The sequence below is a fragment of the Bos taurus genome, chromosome 14 (genome assembly GCF_002263795.3).
Source record: "Bos taurus isolate L1 Dominette 01449 registration number 42190680 breed Hereford chromosome 14, ARS-UCD2.0, whole genome shotgun sequence".
NCBI lineage: Eukaryota > Metazoa > Chordata > Mammalia > Artiodactyla > Bovidae > Bos > Bos taurus.
In genome coordinates, this window is record NC_037341.1 from 35,817,218 (window position 1) to 35,835,442 (window position 18,225).

Sequence of the window (18,225 nt, forward strand, 5' to 3'; positions counted from 1 at the left end):
AAGGGTTGGGAAAGTTGTTCGTAGATTGAATGCAAATATTTGTTGCACAAATTATCTGCAGTATAATTATCTTCCATGCAGCCTGTAATAATCTTGACAAGTTTAGATAAGTTACTAGGCTAATTAAAAACTCCCAAATGGCCTTTTCTGAAATAAATAGGTACATGTCACAGAGATGTCTCTATTTGTGCTTGGAATTTTATGATAGCCATGTATGTTGTAACACACATAGAGGTATGCTTTTTATAGTAAATGTCACTTTATATTATTTCAGTGCTGCACAGTATGACAAAATGAATGAGGCAGGAATATTTATAGAACTAAGGTTTTTGAGGGTAATGACTCTGAGATTTTAAAACATTGTGGTACATTAATAGTGATTGTGTCTGCATCATAGACAACATTATAAATCATACAGTTATTAGTAAAGAAGTTATTTTGAAAAGATTCAAATATTTTATGGTTCTCTGCTTATTATGCATCTCTTGTACATTTCAAAGTGTCATAGCTACCCTAAATTATGGCTAACTAGTTTGGTTTCTTTCATTCATTATATAAAACTTAGTTAAACCACATGCTATACTCTCCTAGCTTGTTCTCATTCTTTTAGATCGAATATTTATATTGAAGGATCTCTTCCTCTTTTTAGTTCCTCAAGTGTATAGTAACTTTAATTAGTACTCTTTAGTTTTATAAAATGTAGAAGATAAGAGAGGAATACAAATATGAAGTGTCACAACAGTTAATTTTTACCTTATACACAGACAGCATGATTTTATTTCTGCTTTGCCTGGCAAATCAGGAAAGATAGGCTATGTTATTGTGAGTATTTTATTTTTAAGAAAATGAAATCAAAGTGAAAGTACACTGTATTATTTTAACTTACTTTATTGTTAAAATGTAATTATAATCATCAATTGAACCATTAAGGATTATCTAATATGTAAAGGAGCAATGAAAATAATTCTAAATTTTCTCCTATATGTGAAAATATTTTTCAAAATTCATGGAACTTCTTCCATTTCTACAACACATTGAAAATTATAAAGTTTAGATTCATAAAGTTGTTAAGACAAGAAAGTTGGGAAAATCATTTTCCCTACCAAATCAGCACTTCAGTTTCACCAGAAAGAGGAAAAAAATGAGATGGCAAATATGGACATATGAATTTAGGGTTCCTGGAGATTTTCTTTTTTTACTCAAGGTGAACCCTCTTTTTCTAACAGGAAGTACACAAATTAGACTCCTGGGGATAAAGCAATACAATATGAGACTTTTCAAAAAGTACATTGGATGGGATAGAAAGAAAATTAGATATTTCAAAGGAAAGATTGCTTAACTCGCAGACACAGCAATAATTCACTTCTGAACCATTCAAATCTGGTTCTACCCTCACTTTTCATGTCTACTCTATCTCCAGGTCATCTCCTTGATTGCCATTAGTATCCTCTGAAGCCTTCTCATTCTTCGTGGAAGTATTCTCAAGATCCCCTCTCCTCTCCAACTTCCTCATTACTCCCCTCCCTTCCTCACCCTATATATTATCTCTGGACAATCTTATGCCTGTTCATGATTTTAATTATAACCTTGCTGTTTATGACTTCCAAATTAATAGCAACTCAAATGACTTGCCTGTCTCAGATCCATATGGCCAATGTTGATATTTTCTCTACTCGAACACTCTCTGAAGCAACATGTTCAAGAAGGGATTTATCTTCCCCAGAAGCATACCTATAACTTACATTCATTACCTTATATAATGATACCACCATCATCCCCTTACTGAAGCCAGAGACTTGGGAGTTGCCCTAAATTTGTCTTTTCCGTTCACTCTGCATTGAATCAATCATGAATTTCTATCAGTTCTTCCTTTCATATCCACCCATCCCACCACCATTTTCCTTTGTTGCTCAGTCATGTTCAACTCTTCGCAACCCCATGGACTGCAGCATGCCAGGCTTCCCTGTCCTTCACCATCTGCCAGAGCTTGCTCAAACTCATGTCCATTGAGTTAATGATGCCATCCAACCATCTCATTCTCTGTCATCCCCTTCTCCTGCCTTCAATCTTTCCCAGCCTCAGGGTCTTTTCCAGTGAGTTGGCTCTTCACATCAGGTGGCCAAAGAATTGGAGCCTCAGCATCAGTCCCTCCATGCATATTCAGGATTGATTTCCTTTAGGATTGACAAGTTTGATCTCCTTGCTATCCAAGGGACTCTCAAGAATCTTCTCCAACATCACAGTTCAAAAGCATCAATTCTTTGGCATTCAGGCTTCTTTATGGTTCAACTCTCACATCCATACATGACTACTGGAAAAACCATCAATTCAGTTCAGTCACTTAGTCGTATCCAACTCTTTGCAACTCCATGGACTGCAGCATGCCAGGCTTCCTTATCCATCACCAACTCCTGGAGCCTACTCAAACTCATGTCCATCGTGTTGATGATGCCATCCAACCATCTCATCCTCTGTCATCCCCTTCTCCTCCCCCTTTCAATCTTTCCCAGAATCAGGGTCTTTTCCAATAGCTTTATGAGAACACCATAGCTTTGACTATATGGACCTTTGTTGGCAAAGTAATGTCTCTGTTTTTTTTTTAATATTCTATCTAGGTTTGTCATTTTCCTACTAACATATTGTGGGCCTGCATCAGTTTTCCCTTATAGAAGAACAAGAACTTCCTCGTGGTCTCCCTGTCTCAAATTTTACCCACCCCTAGTCATCCCTTCAGTTCAGTGCCAGAGAGCTTTTTATAGTGTAGTATGAACCATGTTATAGCCTCAGTGCTAAGTGTTTCAATGGCTCCTTGTCTCATCAAAAGATAAGATGAAAATGCCTTATGAAAGTCTTGCCCCCAAGTCCTCTACTTATCTGCTTGGCCTCATCTCCCACCAGTGTTAGTTACTTTACCTCATGTTCTCATGCAACTCTATGCCTGCTCATAGAAGACCCTCTTCCTGGACATACTGTCTCCATATTCTGAATTCCTACCCCAATATTCCTGAAAATTCCTACTCATTCTTAACTCTCCTCTCAAAAACTTTTTCCATGAAGCTTTCTAAGATTCTGACAGTCTTAAGTGCTCCTTCTCTTTTAACACATGTGCTATTTGAGTTTAATAAGACTAAGTGCAGAAAGAATTTGGTGCAAATAAAATCACGATAAATCAGAGTGTCTTCTTACCAATTAGACTGTACAAAGATTCCTGAAGTAGGAGGGATGAGAACAGGAATAAAATGAGAGGAAAAGGAGTTTAGACACTGGGTCAACCTCTGTGCCATTTGGCCTGGGCTCTGGGAGAGAAGAGGAAAGGGTATAGGATGGGAAGTGATCACACGAGGTCCACAGAGGTTTGTAGGACCTGATAGTAGTGGAGGCCAGAGCATCTCCCCCAGGAAAGGAGGAGAGCAATGGGAGAGAAATGACTCTATGGTGTATATCAACAGACAAGGCCACTAGGACAGAGCACAAACAGGATGATGGCATGGTGGGTCAGACCCACAAGGACAAAAACAGATCCTAGCTGCCAGCAGATAGGATCTCAGAACACGGCATAATGTATTTTCAGGTCTTGTGGTAGCAAATTTGATTCCTGTGCACCAACGAAGGGCACAGAAGTAGCAAGAAGAGTCACTAGAACTAGGACCCTCATACACTGGAACCAGTAATAATGGATCATGACTCTCATGGACAGTTTAGTTAGAGCTAATTAAGATTTACCCTTGGAGTTGCTTGGGTATCCAAACTTTTCCTCACTTCTGACTCCAAAGGTAAATTGTAACTGACAGCCAGTCATGGTAGTCATGGTGGGTGATGGTGACTCCACTGAGGGTTCTAGGGGTAGTTTTGCTCACCGACAGAAGGAGGCCCTTTTGCTACCTCATGGACTGTAGCCTGCCTGGATTCTCTGTCCATGGGATTCTCCAGGCAAGAATACTAGAGTGGGATGCCATGCCCTTCTCCAGGGGATTGTCCCAACCCAGGGATTGAACCCAGGTCTCCTGCACTGCAAGCTGATTCTTTACCATCTGAACCACTAGGCAAGGCCGGAATCTGCCTACAAAGCAGGAGACATAGGAGACGCGGGTTCAATCCCTGGGTAGGGACGATCCCCTGGAGGAGGGCATGGCAACCCACTCCAGTATTCTTGCTTAGAGAATCCCATGTTCAGAGGAGCCTGGCGAGCTATAGTCCGTGGGGTTGCAAAGAGTCGGACAGAGCTAAGCACTTTACTTTTTTTAACTGCTGAGCTACCGGGGAAGTCCTGAGCGTGCACACACACAGAAGGAGGCCCAGGGACAGACAGTCTCTTTCTGTCTCTGAACACTGCTGTCTCTTGATTATCTCTGCAATCACTGCTGCCATCTTATAGCACTAAGGCAAGACAGCCTGAGAGAAAGCTAACACAGGGAGGAGGCAGAGAAAAAAATGCAAAACGTAGGGCCTTGATGATATTCAGCCACTGTATCAACTCTGAAACCTATCCTCTCATTAGGTGAGGTAATATATTTTTATTTATTATTTAAATCACTGTAAGTCAGAATTTTCTGTTATTTGAAATCAAAGACATTCTACTTATACAATTTTCTTATACCTCAAAAACTTAAACCTTTCTTAAAAAAAAAAAAAAAAGCATGATTCTTCCTTTTTGCTCAATTGCAGGAGTTTCACTATCAGTGGTACACCCTTTGTCAGGCATTACATGTAGAAATGGTTCAATGAAGCATCAAATAATGGCTGAAAGGGAGGCCAAGATGGAGTTCATAGCACATTTTACATAGATATTTTTTAAAATTAATTTTATTGGGGTATAGTTGCTTTATAATGTTAATTTCTGTACAGCTAAGTGAATCAGGTATATGTATACATATATCTCTTCTTTCTTGGATTTTCTTCCCATTTAGGTCACCACAGAGCACTGAATAGAGTTCCCTGAGCTATAGAGTAGGTTCTCATTAGTTATCTATTTTATACATAGTATCAATAGTATGTATATATCGATCACAATCTCCCAGTTCATCCTTGGTATCCATACATTTGGCCTTTTCCCCCTTGGTAGCCATACATTTGTTCTCTATTCTGTGTCTTTAATTCTGCTTTGCAAATAAGATCATCTATACCATTTTTCTGGTGGCTCAGATGGTAAAGTGTCTGCCTGTAATGTGGGAGACCTGGGTTCGATCCCTAGGTCGGGAAGATCCCCTGGAGAAGGAAATGGCAACCCACTCCAGTACTCTTGCCTGGAAAACTCCATGGATGGAGGAGCCTGGTAGGCTACAGTCACAAAGAGTCGGACACGACTGAGTGACTTCACTTTCATCTATAGCATTTTTCTAGATTCCACATATATGCATTAACATATGATATTTGTTTTTCTCTTTCTGACTTATTTTACCCTATCTGACAGTCTCTAGGTCCATTGACATCTCTACAAATGACCCAATTTTGTTCCTTTTTATGACTGAGTAATATTTCATTGTACATATGTACCACATCTTCTTTATCCATTCTCTGTTGATGGACATTTAGGTTGCTTCCATGTTCTGGCTATAGTAAATAGTGCTGCAATGAACACTGGGGTGCATGTGTCTTTTTAAATTATGCTTTTCTCTGGGTATCTGCACAGGAGTGGGATTGCTGGGTCATATGGTAGTTCATATGGTTGTTTTTTTTTAGGGAACTTTATACAAATATATTCAGCTGAAGGTTGTGCAGACAGTACACTCCCACTGAGAGATTTTACAGGTGAAGAACTGAGACTCATTGGTTGAGGGTGGAGAGCTCAGTCTGCAAGGCTAGTTTTCATCATCTGAAAGCACAGGACAGTGGTCAGCACGAGGAAGATACACATGAATGTTTCCATAAGAAAATATCTAAGGGAGAAAGATTATACATTAACAGTCTTATATAGCTATAAAATTAATCAGTGTTCCACAGGTAGCATCGAATGGGTACCTAATCAGTATGGTTTTGTGGTCTCTGTTTTGCAGAAACTAGAAGCCTAAAAACAGAAGAGAAGGTAGACAGGGAGTTACACCGGTTGGTGTGTGTGTGAGAGGGAAGAATCTAAGACAGAGAAGGAGGAAAGGTGGAAGAAGAAGGCAGGAAAGTTAAGTTTTGAGGAATCTAGTTAGATCCATCTAAACATGAAATTGGTTGAGGAGGGAAGAAAGTGAAGGGAGAATAGAGTGACAGTCTGAAATAATTAGGACAGTTTGAGTAGATGTAATCAGATCAGATCAGATCAGTCGCTCAGTCATGTCTGACTCTTTGTGACCCCATGAATCGCAGCACACCAGGCCTCCCTGTCCATCACCAACTCCCGGAGTTCACTCAGACTCATGTCCATCGAGTCAGTGATGCCATCCAGCCATCTCATCCTCTGTCGTCCCCTTCTCCTCTTGCCCCCAATCCCTCCCAGCATCAGAGTCTTTTCCAATGAGTCAACTCTTCGCATGAGGTGGCCAAAGTACTGGAGTTTCAGCTTTAGCATCATTCCTTCCAAAGAAATCCCAGGGCTGATCTCCTTTAGAATGGACTGGTTGGATCTCCTTGCAGTCCAAGGGACTCTCAAGAGTCTTCTCCAACACCACAGTTCAAAAACATCAATTCTTCGGCGCTCAGCCTTCTTCACAGTCCAACTCTCACATCCATACATGACCACTGGAAAAACCATAGCCTTGACTAGACGAACATTTGTTGGCAAAGTAATGTCTCTGCTTTTGAATATGCTATCTAGGTTGGTCATAACCTTCCTTCCAAGGAGTAAGCGTCTTTTAATTTCATGGCTGCAGTCACCATCTGCAGTGATTTTGGAGCCCAGAAAAATAAAGTCTGACACTGTTTCCACTGTTTCCCCATCTATTTCCCATGAAGTGATGGGACCAGATGCCATGATCTTAGTTTTCTGAATGTTGAGCTTTAAGCCAACTTTTTCACTCTCCACTTTCACTTTCATCAAGAAGCTTTTGAGTTCCTCTTCACTTTCTGCCATAAGGGTGGTGTCATCTGCATATCTGAGGTTATTGATATTTCTCCTGGCAATCTTGATTCCAGCTTCTGTTTCTTCCAGTCCAGCGTTTCTCATGATGTACTCTGCATATAAGTTAAATAAACAGGGTGACAATATACAGCCTTGACGTATTCCTTTTCCTATTTGGAACCAGTCTGTTGTTCCATGTCCAGTTCTAACTGTTGCTTCCTGACCTGACTTGCATACAGATGTCTCAAGAGGCAGATCAGGTGGTCTGGTATTCCCATCTCTTGAAGAATTTTCCACAGTTTATTGTGATCCACACAGTTAAAGGCTTTGGCATAGTCAATAAAGAGAAATAGATGTTTTTCTGGAACTCTCTTGCTTTTTCCATGATCCAGCGGATGTTGGCAATTTGATCTCTGGTTCCTCTGCCTTTTCTAAAACCAGCTTGAACATCAGGAAGTTCACGGTTCACGTATTGCTGAAGCCTGGCTTGGAGAATTTTAAGCATTACTCTACTAGAGTGTGAGATGAGTGCAATTGTGTGGTAGTTTGAGCATTCTTTGGCACTGACTTTCTTTGGGACTGGAATGAAAACTGACCTTTTCCAGTCCTGTGGCCACTGCTGAGTTTTCCAAATTTGCTGGCATATTGAGTGCAGCACTTTCACAGCATCATCTTTCAGGATTTGGAATAGCTCAACTGGAATTCTATCACCTCCACTAGCTTTGATGTAATAGGGACAAAGAAATGGGAGAGAGAATGGACAAGAAGTGATGGTTCAGACTCTGATATGTAAGAGATGGATCAAGAGGTCAAAGGCTAAGATGGAACTAAGATGACTGAGTGAGCATAAAGAACAGAGGTCAGTGAAGGATGGGGAAGAATTACTGAGGATCACATGCTAGCCCGTCATCTATGTGGATGGAAAGAGGAAGACAATTTCAGAAAATTGCATCTTCATTCATTATTGTCCAGATATTCCACATCAGAGATTAAAACTGTATTTAATGAAGATATTTGGCATAACACTAATCATCTCCTTTTCTTATGAATACACAAAGATGCAGTCCAAAGAGATACAGACATTAAGGTATCTGCCATCAGTTCAGTCACCCAGTTGTGTCCAACTCTTTGTGACCCCATGGACTGCAGCATGCCAGGCTTCCCTGTCCATCACCAACTCCAGAGCTTGCTCAAACTCATGTCCATTGAGCTGGTGATGCCATCCAACCATCTCATCCTCTGTCATCTCCTTCTCCTGCATTCAATCTTTCCCAGCAGCAGGGTATTTTCCAATGAGTCAGTTCATCGTGTCAGGTGGCCAAAGTATTGCAGCTTCAGCTTTAGCATCAGTCCTTCCAATGAATATTCAGGACTGATTTCCTTTACGACTGACTTGTTTGATTTCCCTGCAGTCCAAGGGACTCTCAAGAGAGTTCTCCAACACCACAGATCAAAAGCATCAATTCTTTGGCACTCAGCTTTCTTTATGGTCCAACTCTTACATCCATACATGACTACTAGAAAAACCATAGGTCACTGGATTATTGAAAAAGAAAGAGAGTTCCAGAAAAACATCTACTTCTGCTTTATTAACTATGCCAAAGCCTCTGATTGTGTGGATCACAACAAACTGTCCGGTATTCCCATCTCATTAAGAGATGGGAATACCGGACAGCCTGACTTGCTTCCTAAGAAAACTGTATACAGGTCAAGAGGCAACAGTTGCAACCAGACATGGAACAACAGACTGGTTCCAAATTGGGAAAGGAGTACGTCAAGGCTGTATATTGTCACCCTGCTTATTTAACTTAAATGCAGAGTACATCATGCAAAATGCCAGGCTGGATGAAGCACAGCTGGAATCAAGATTGCCGGGAGAAATATCAATAGCCTCAAATATGAAGATGACACCACCCTTATGGCAGAAAGCAAAGAGGAACTAAAGAGCCTCTTGATGAAAGTGAAAGAGGAGAGTGAAAGGGCTGGCTTAAAACTCGACATTCAAAAAACAAAGATCATGGCATCTGGTCCCATCACTTAATGACAAATAGATGGGGAAACAATGGAAACAGTGACAGACTTTATTTTCCTGGGCTCCAAAATCACTGCAGATGGTGACTGCAGCCATGAAATTAAAAGACACTTGCTCCTTGGAAGAAAAACTATGACCAACCTAGATAGCATATTAAAAAGCAGAAACATTACTTTGCCAGCAAAGGTCTGTGTAGTCAAAGCTATGGTTTTTCCAGTATTCATGTAAGGTGTCTGCCTTAGTCTGTTTCAAAATGCAATCATTAGTCACACTGGCTTGCCAAGCCATTCCTGAAGAAAAACTTCTGGACTTGCTGAGAAGGGCATTTGATTATTCTGTACATAAACAGCAATACTCATTTTTAAAAATTTCCTTTTCAATGACTGATCTGATATTTTATGACAACTTTATGCTCTACTTACCAAGAAAGGCTGAGATGAAAAAATTAACCAACTTTGTTTCTAGTTTTCATTGTTTTCTTTCTTGTTCTGAGTAATCCTTTTTGTGGGTGGTGGTGTTCATTTGTGTTTATCTTTGTTTGCTTCCTTGAAGGCTAAGCGCTTGGATCCCAGAGGAGGTTCAGCTTCATCCTCTAGATGTAGACTTTGCAGGATGGACAGGGAGGCCTGGCGTGCTGCGATTCATGGGGTCGCAAAGAGTCGGACACAACTGAGTGACTGAACTGAACTGAACTGAACTGAGGCATCATTAGACACCTCCATCGAAGACCCAGAATGAGACTGATGAACCACATGTCCAGTACATTCTCTAACACCTACTTGGAACTGAGGTCATTGTTTCAACACTTTTCTTTGAAAGTTAATAATAGTTTATGTAATAAGGAATGATGAAAGAACTTGAAGCTTGAGATCCAATGGCACTCATATTACTTCCTAATTATGCTTCCTAGAGAAAGTTACTTAACCTCTCCATGCCTCAATTTTCAGTCTGTAGAAAGAGGGTGATAATGTGGTTCATCATTCACAAATATTATAAGGATAAAGTGAAATAACACATTATATCTGATAAAAATAAATGCTCAATAAATAATAACTTTCTCCGCTAGCTTTCTTCAAATCAGTAAAGATTCAATTTTTTAAGCAATAGAAAGACTTCATTTGGGTCTTCTGTTCCACTTTGCTTATGCCTCAATAGCTCCTGGGGAATAGAAAATTTCTTTCTAACAGACCTCTAATACTAGCTTTAATGTTTGATTTAGACACCCACCATCCAATTTTCCTTCTGACTTTCTGAAAGAGATATTCTTTGTTTTCTTCAAATAAGCCATTAAAGTCACCCTTATGATGATTTATTAAAATTCCACTAAGGAGATATAAACAGGCACAATGCACCAGATAGCAAAGAGTTTTCTAATACACCATCAATTGACACTACTTCGAATGACATGCATTTTAATTAATAGTGAATTACTAATGAAAACACTTTTTTTCCTAGATTTTTTACATACAATATGAATAATCACTTTTAAAAAGTTTTCCATAAAGTGTTGATGATGCTTTTTTTCTCTTTAATCGCCTTCCCTTAGCAGCAGAGGCAGTCCAACTGTTGTCACCCATAATTATCATTAAGCGACAATTGCTGCCTGTTACAGTGGAAAGAAAAACATTGGAATAAAAGTTAAGAGACTTGATTTTAGCCCCAGCTCTGCTATCAACCAGCTGGGAGAAGTTGAACTAGCTCACTAAATATTCTATTGCATTTAGTGATTAGAACAGAATCACTCTTCCCAAATAGTCTTGAGTATAACATTAACATTTTGTTAATTAAGAAAAAGAGAAAGAGTGTTCCACACCAGATTAATCAGAGTAAAATGTTTCTTAATGGCAGAATTTTTCAGGGCCTTTAGGGTGCTAATGAATATGATAACTCCAGAAAAACGCGTATGCTGGACCTCTCAAATTTTTGAATGTGGAATTACCTTTTCCTGATATTGTTGTTGTTGTTGTTTAGTCACTAAGTCGTGTGCCATTCTTTTGCGACCCTCGGGACTGTAGCTCGGCAGGTTCCTCTGTCCGTGAGATTTCCAAGGCAAGAATACTGGACTGGGTTGCCATTTTCCTTCTCTGGGGATCTTCCTGACCCAGGTATCAAACCTGCATTTCGTGCATTAGCAAGTAGATTCTTTACCACTGAGCCATCTGGGAAGCCCTTCTTGATGTTACTGTTGCAAAAGACAGAAGACAGTTTAGGAAACTCTTCAGGGCCTAGTATCTGAAGTCCTCCACTGTTTCAAAATTCTGACTACTGACTAACTGATGTTTAAATAATGTTGAACTAGTTCTTGCTACATACCGGACAGTGTGATTGCACTGGAGATACTGAGATAAAAGAAATATTTTCTAAATATTCTCTTCTTGCAAAGATTTCATAATCTAGTTAGGAAGAAACTTGATACTAGAGTTATACAAATCCAAATCACTTGTTAATTTTATTCATATCGCTTCCCCACACCCATCTTTAATGATATCAAAATATCATCTGGAGTTCAACTATGACATAAGTGTACAGTGAGATGGGGAGTCAGTTAAGTCTCTTTGGTGACAGTGAGAGTTGTTTATATCAACACAGGAAACCCTTCTGCTCACTCTCACTGGCTGTCCTAGGGAAGATGCTTAACCTCTACCCTTCATTTTTATTCTAAGTATTTTATTTATTTATTTGCCTGTCTCGGGTCTCAGCTGTGGCACACAGGGTCTTTGTTGCAGCACTCGGGCTTCTCTCTAGTTGTGGGGTGAGGGCTCTAGAACACTCAAGCTCAGTAGTCATGGAGCCCTCACTCCACAACTACAGAGAAGCCCGAGCACTGCAACAAAGACCCTGTGTGCCACAGCTGAGACCCGAGACAGGCAAATAAGTAAATAAAATATTTAGAATAAAAATGAAGGGTAGAGGTTAAGCATCTTTTCTAGGACAGCTTAGTTGCTCCATGGCATGCAGGATCTTAGTCCCCTTACCAGAGATCAAATCCATGTCTCCTGCATTGGAAGGCAGGTTCTTAACCACTAGACCATTAGGGAAGTCCCAACCCTTCATTTTAATCATCTCTAAAGGGAGATGTTTACTGCAAGGGATTTAATATCCCCATACATAAAGAGTTCTTGTAAAATCAGCAAGAAAAATACAAATGTCTCATTGGGGGAAGAAATAGAGAGAGGACATGTGAATTAAAAATCTACAAAGATAAAGTAAATCTTAAAGTGCAATGTAATGTAATGTAATATGCATTCACACATATTCCAAGCCCTGAAAACAAACAACAACCAAAAAAAGAAAAAGCCAACTAGAACAAAATTCTTGTCCTCCAAATCTGACAGTTTCAGACAAGCAGTTACAAAACACTACGGCATTGCTAAAATTGAAAGCTCCAAGGGTCCCACTGGAGCACATGGAAGTTGTCTCTCTCCAGGTCACACCCACAAAGAGACACACAGAGCAGAACCACTCCAGCCAGCCAGCAGACAGGCAGCCGAAGCAGAGTTTTTCCAAGAAATCTCTGTGTGTAATACATGTTTACGGTTGGAGACTACTGAGCTCTGAAGCAGTGTCTTCTATGGTAATAGCTGGCTGACATTGAAGCCCTTGTTCCAATGGAGATGGGGCACATTTTGGTCCCCTGAACCCAAAGCTGGATTATAACCATTTTCTTTGAGATCCTCATGCTGGGAGACCAGCAGGCCATTATGCTGACCAGTTATAATCAGCCCTGATAATTGATAAGCTAAGGGCCCTGCTATGTAGTGGAACCAGGGAGGAATATGGCAGATTCACCAAAACATCTCCTGGTACTTCCATTTGCATCATAACAACTGCCAGGACCACAGCCTGTAAAGTTAAGATAACCAAAGGCTCAGAGTCCTTAGGGATTAGTGTTCCTGTTCTTCCACGTAGGCCACTAAACCAGAGTGGCCTACGGAGTGAAAAACAAAGAAATTACAGAGTAGATGGAGGGAGATAATGGACTATAACTATAGCTACTCCGGGCCAAATGTAGAGGTAGCCAACTAACCCTTCTGTTCTAAGCCCTTTTTTAAAAAGAAGGATTCTGACCTTCTTAAAGAGCTGACAAAGGTCCATATAGTCAAGACTATGATTTTTCCAGTAGTCATGTATGAATGTGAGAGCTGGATCACAAAGAAGGCTGAACACCAAAGAACTGATGTTTTCAAACTGTGGTGCCAGAGAAGACTCTTGAGAGTCCCTTGGACAGCAAGGAGATCAAACCAGTCAACACTAAAGGAAATCAACCCTGAATATTCACTGGAAGGACTGATGCTGAAGCTGAAGCTCCAATAGTTTGACCACCTGATGAGAAGAGCCAACTCATTAGAAAAGACCCCGATGCTGGGAAAGATTGAAGGCAGGAGAAGGGGACAACAGAGGATGAGATGGTTGGATGGCATCACTGACTCAATGGACATGAGTTTGAGTAAGCTCTGGGAGTTGGTGATCGACAGGGAAGCCTAGTGTGCTGCAGTCCATGGGGCAACAAAGAGTCAGACATGACTGAGTGACTGGACAACAACAAATAGTCAGGAATAGATGGGAATTAAAGGGATGCAGGAAAGGATAAAATGATCTAACTGGTGGGAGAAGTTAATTGAACAGAAGAAAGAAGGAAAGGAAATAAGGAAGGATGGTGTAATGGATTAAACAATACCCCTCATCAAAAGATATATCCAAATTCCAACTCCTGGTACATATGAATATGACTCTATTTTGAAATAGATTCTTTGCAGATGTAATTAAGTAACTAAGTTAAAAATCTTGGGATCCAGACTTAGGTCCACCCTAAATCCAATGACTGGTGTCTTTATTAGAAAAAGGAGAGAGAGTTCTGAGACACAGAAACACTGAGGAAGAGACTGGAGACAGAGGAAGAATCTGGAGTGATGCTGTGACAAATCAGGGAGACACCCGAAGCTGGAAGGTGCAGAGAGGATACTTTTCTCAAGCCTTTTGGGCTTCTCAGGTGGCACTAGTGGTAAAGAACCCACCTGCCAATGCAGGACACATAAGAGACGCAGGTTCAATCCCTGGTTCGGGAAGATCCCTGGAGGAGGGCATGGCAACTCACTCTAGTATTCTTGCCTGGAGAATCCCATGGACAGAGGACCCTGGCAGGCTACAATCCATAGGGTCGAAAAGAATCAGACATGACTGAAGTCACCTAGCACTCACTCACTCAAGTGTTTGGTGGGAGTGTGGCCCTGTGGACACTTTGATTTTATAGAGTGCTGACCTCTGGAACGGTGAGAAGATGAATTCTTGTTGTTGAAGCCTATCCAGCAGACCTAGGAACCTAATATATGGGGAAAGCAGACAGACAAGCAAGAATTGCCAATATTTGGAAATGGATTCTTCTTTGATCCACTGATTTATAAGATGAGGGGGAGTCAGTGATCACTGTGATCCCTTTTAGCTCCAAACATTCATGAGTCTATAAGGCTCTTCCACTAAGGTATCATCTACTGGGAGTTCCCTGATGGCCCAGTAGTCCGTGCTTGCACTGCCAGGGGCCTGGGTTTGATCCCTTGTCAGGGAACTAAGATCCCAAAAGCCAAGAGACATGGCAAATAAATAAAGTAAAAATGAGATGTCATCTACTGTATTTTGAATGAACTAGTTCATTCAAATGAATGAATTTGAATGAACATGAGTGAGACGGAATTCTGAAGAGCTCCCTTGCAATACCATACCAATGCTCCCCTGAAGAACAGGCTGGGGATATTCACTGAATAAATCTTTCCTCCACTGATGGAGGAAATAAGACAGTTTCCTTTGTACTGTTCTGTGAAGTACATGTGGGAAAATTTCCCTGTGAGAATTCAGTGAAGACTGATTCTAAACAGTTAACACAAATTTTAAATATGTATAATAAGGGAGATAGATTTTATTAGTCTTAATGCAGCCAAAAAGAAGAAAACGGAAAATACGATGAATGTAATTCAGGAATAAAATATAGACAGAAATGAACCTAATAAGCAAATTAGCCTTGAGCTCTAACATTAGGTTTCAGTTCTACACGTGGAATAATTTGTGAAAATAAAAATCATTTTTGCTCACTATAGTTCTCAATTTTGTTAATCACTTAGGAAAGTTGGAGGTAAAAAAATACATTGCTTCTTAAACAGAGATATACAGTGAACAGGTTGAGAATTTGCATCATAGAACTTCAGCTGTAGAGAAAAATCATACAGATGCTCTGGTGCTTTTTGAACATAGATATTTGTGAGTAATACAAATTCACTGGTGGCTCAGATGATAAATAATCTGCCTGCAATGTGGGAGACTCGAGTTCAATCCCTGGGTTGAAAAGATCCCGTGGAGGAGGTGATATCAACCCACTCCAGTATTCTTGCCTGGAGAATCCAAAAGACAGAGGAGCCTGGCAGGCTACAGTCCATAGGGTCGAAAAGAGTCAGGCACGACCAAGTGACTAACACTTTTCGCTTTCACAAATTCTTGCTCGTACATGATTTTATCCACTACGTGATTTTGCTATCCACAATCACTCTTTGGTGAGCTCATTTAGTTTCATGGCTTTAAATACCATATTACTGCCAACTACTCCCAAATTTATGCTTCCAGCCCAGACTTGTCTCCTGGACACCAGACTCATACATCCAACAGCCATTTGACATGTCCATGTACGTGCTAAATAAATGTCTCAAACTTAACATGTCCCAACTCCTGATCTCCCCAAGCAATTTCCCCTTTCTCCAGTTTCATCAAGTGGCATCTGCATTCTTGTCACCATCTTTCCTCTTGCAGAACACACCCAATCCTTCAAGAAATTCAGTTGTCACTCTCTTCAGAATACTTCCACATTCTGATCACTTCTGTAGCTTCCACCCTCGGCTGATTCCATCATCCTGACCTGGATCTTCCAGTAGTATTCTAACTGATATTTCTGCTTCTGCCTTTGGTCTCCTGCAATTGAATTCTCAAAGAGCTGTAGGAAAGAGCCTTTTAAAAATGAATTTAAGGAACCCTCCTACACTGTAGTTGGGACTATAAACTGGTGCAGTCACTATGGAGTACAGTATGGAGGTTCCTTAAAAACCTGAAAATAGTTACCATATGGCCCTGTAATCCCACTCCTGGGCATATATCCAGAGAAAACTCTGATTTGAAAAGATACATGCACGCCAATATTCAGAGCAGCACTATTTACAACAGCCAAGACATGGAAGCAACCTAAATGTCCATCAATAGGTGAATGGACAAAGAAGATGTGGTATATATATATACACACACACACAATGGACTACCACTCAGTTATAAAAAATTAAATAATGCCATTTGCAGCAACACAGACTGACCTAAAGATTATCATAAAAGGCAAATATCATATGGTATCACTTACATGTCAAATCTAAAAAATAACTGATATAAGTGAACTTATTTATGAAACAGATATAGACTCACAGACATAGAAAACAAACTTATGGTTACCAAAGGGGAGAGTGGAGGGTAGGGGAAGAGATAAATTAGGAGTTTAGGATTAACATATTCACACTACTAACAAGGTCTTACTGTACAGCACACAGAATTATATTCACCATCTGTAATATATATATGGATAACTGAATCACTTTGCTATACACCTGAAACTAACATAACATTGTGAATTAACTATACTTCAATTTTTAAAAAGATTTTTAAAAACTTAAGCTATGCCATGTAATTTCTTTGCTGAAAATCCTGCAATTTCTTTCCTTGTCATTCAGAGTAAAAGGCTCCCAACTGCCTACTTCCCTGAGCTTGCCTACTACTATGCTGTGTGCTGTATGCAGTCGTATCTGACTCTGTGGGACCCCATGGACTGTAGCCCACAAGGCTCCTTTGTCCATGAAATTCTCTAGACAAGAATACTGGAATGGGTTGCCCTTTCCTACCGCAGGAGATCTTCCCAACCCGGAAACTGAACCTGCATCCTTTGCATCTCTTGCACTGGCAGGCAGATTCTTTACCACTAGCACCATCTGGGAAGCCCAGGTGCCAGGCTGCCTGCTCCTATGGGTCCCCATCGCCTCCTCTCCAGCTACACTGGCCTTCTCGGTCTCTATGAGCACAGCAGGGAGGGCTCACATCAAGGCTTTTGCTGCTGCCGTTTCCTCACCTGGAATGTTTTTTTCCCAATTCCCTCATGGCTAGCTGCCTCCACCTCCTGCTGACTTGGGCTCAAACATCACCTTTTCACTGAGACCCTCCTTGACCACCATTGTTTATCTGGATCTTCCAAGAAACAGACACGAAAAATAAGTCAGATGTGGAAGGATTTTATTAGGGGAAACTCCTCTTAGAAACATTTTGGTAGACATCTTGAAAAGGCTAAGAGAATCATCAGATTGTGATGTAAGTCTGATCCCCAGGGGAGGTGGAAGGAAGTTGGGGTGCCTGAGACTGTGCAGTCTGTGGGGTAGAGGCTTTTGCAGCACCTTCTAACTGAGGGGTTAGTTTTTATGATGAAAGAGTGGGCTACCTAGGCAAGCCCACAGAGTCTGGGAGGAAGGGTGTGGGCTTGCAGAGATAGCCCACATCCTCAGGGGCATCCATTAAGACATCCCCACTCCATGTTTCAGGATCCCTTGACTTTGCAAAGTAGACTTGCACTGACTGATTTCAAACATCCCTGCAACTCTAACAATTAGATCTTAAGCCTGTGTCTGCCCTGCCACTATAGGACATAAAAGCTTCTTTGTAAGCCATAAGACTGTCATACTTGTTGACAGCCCCATTTTTTCATTTTCCTTCTGTAAAGTGTGAACACAGCTTAGCAGTAACTGACTAATTCTGATGTCTTTATAGGCAATGCTCCCCCGATTTTTTACAATGCCCATATATTACACCTGCCACAGCATTTTCATCTCTAGATCATCCCCAGTGAAATATTTAGGATTAGAAATGATATCACATGTCAGGGAATTTGGTGTCCCTCCTACCAACCAGCACAGCATCTTCTCCATCTGCTGCTGGGTGGTGGGTGAGCCCAGCCCAGATGTTCATTCCTACCTGCCTGTCTCCACTGGTGTATCACTTCTGTGAGTTCAGGTCTTCTAAGAGGCAGACATCAAGATGGGAATCAGTGTGCATGGACTTTACTAGGGAAAATTCCTTTGATGTAAGCCTGACCCAAGTGAAGGGGAGAGGAAAAGAAGGTTGGGTGACAGAGTCCTAGAAAGCC

General features: G+C 40.8%; 1 protein-coding gene across 1 annotated transcript in view; it reads right to left on the reverse strand.

Moving 5' to 3' along the window:
- Positions 1-7,969: 7,969 nt before the first annotated feature.
- Positions 7,970-18,225, reverse strand: part of LOC112449516 (laforin-like) — a 51,447-nt gene continuing 41,191 nt past the window's right edge. Inside the window, exons 5-6 of the mRNA XM_059874381.1 lie at positions 10,957-11,199; positions 7,970-10,620 (exon numbers count right to left, since the gene is read on the reverse strand). Coding sequence (XP_059730364.1) covers positions 11,197-11,199 — 3 coding nt within the window. The 3' untranslated portion in view covers positions 7,970-10,620; positions 10,957-11,196. The remainder of the gene's footprint in view (positions 10,621-10,956; positions 11,200-18,225) is intronic.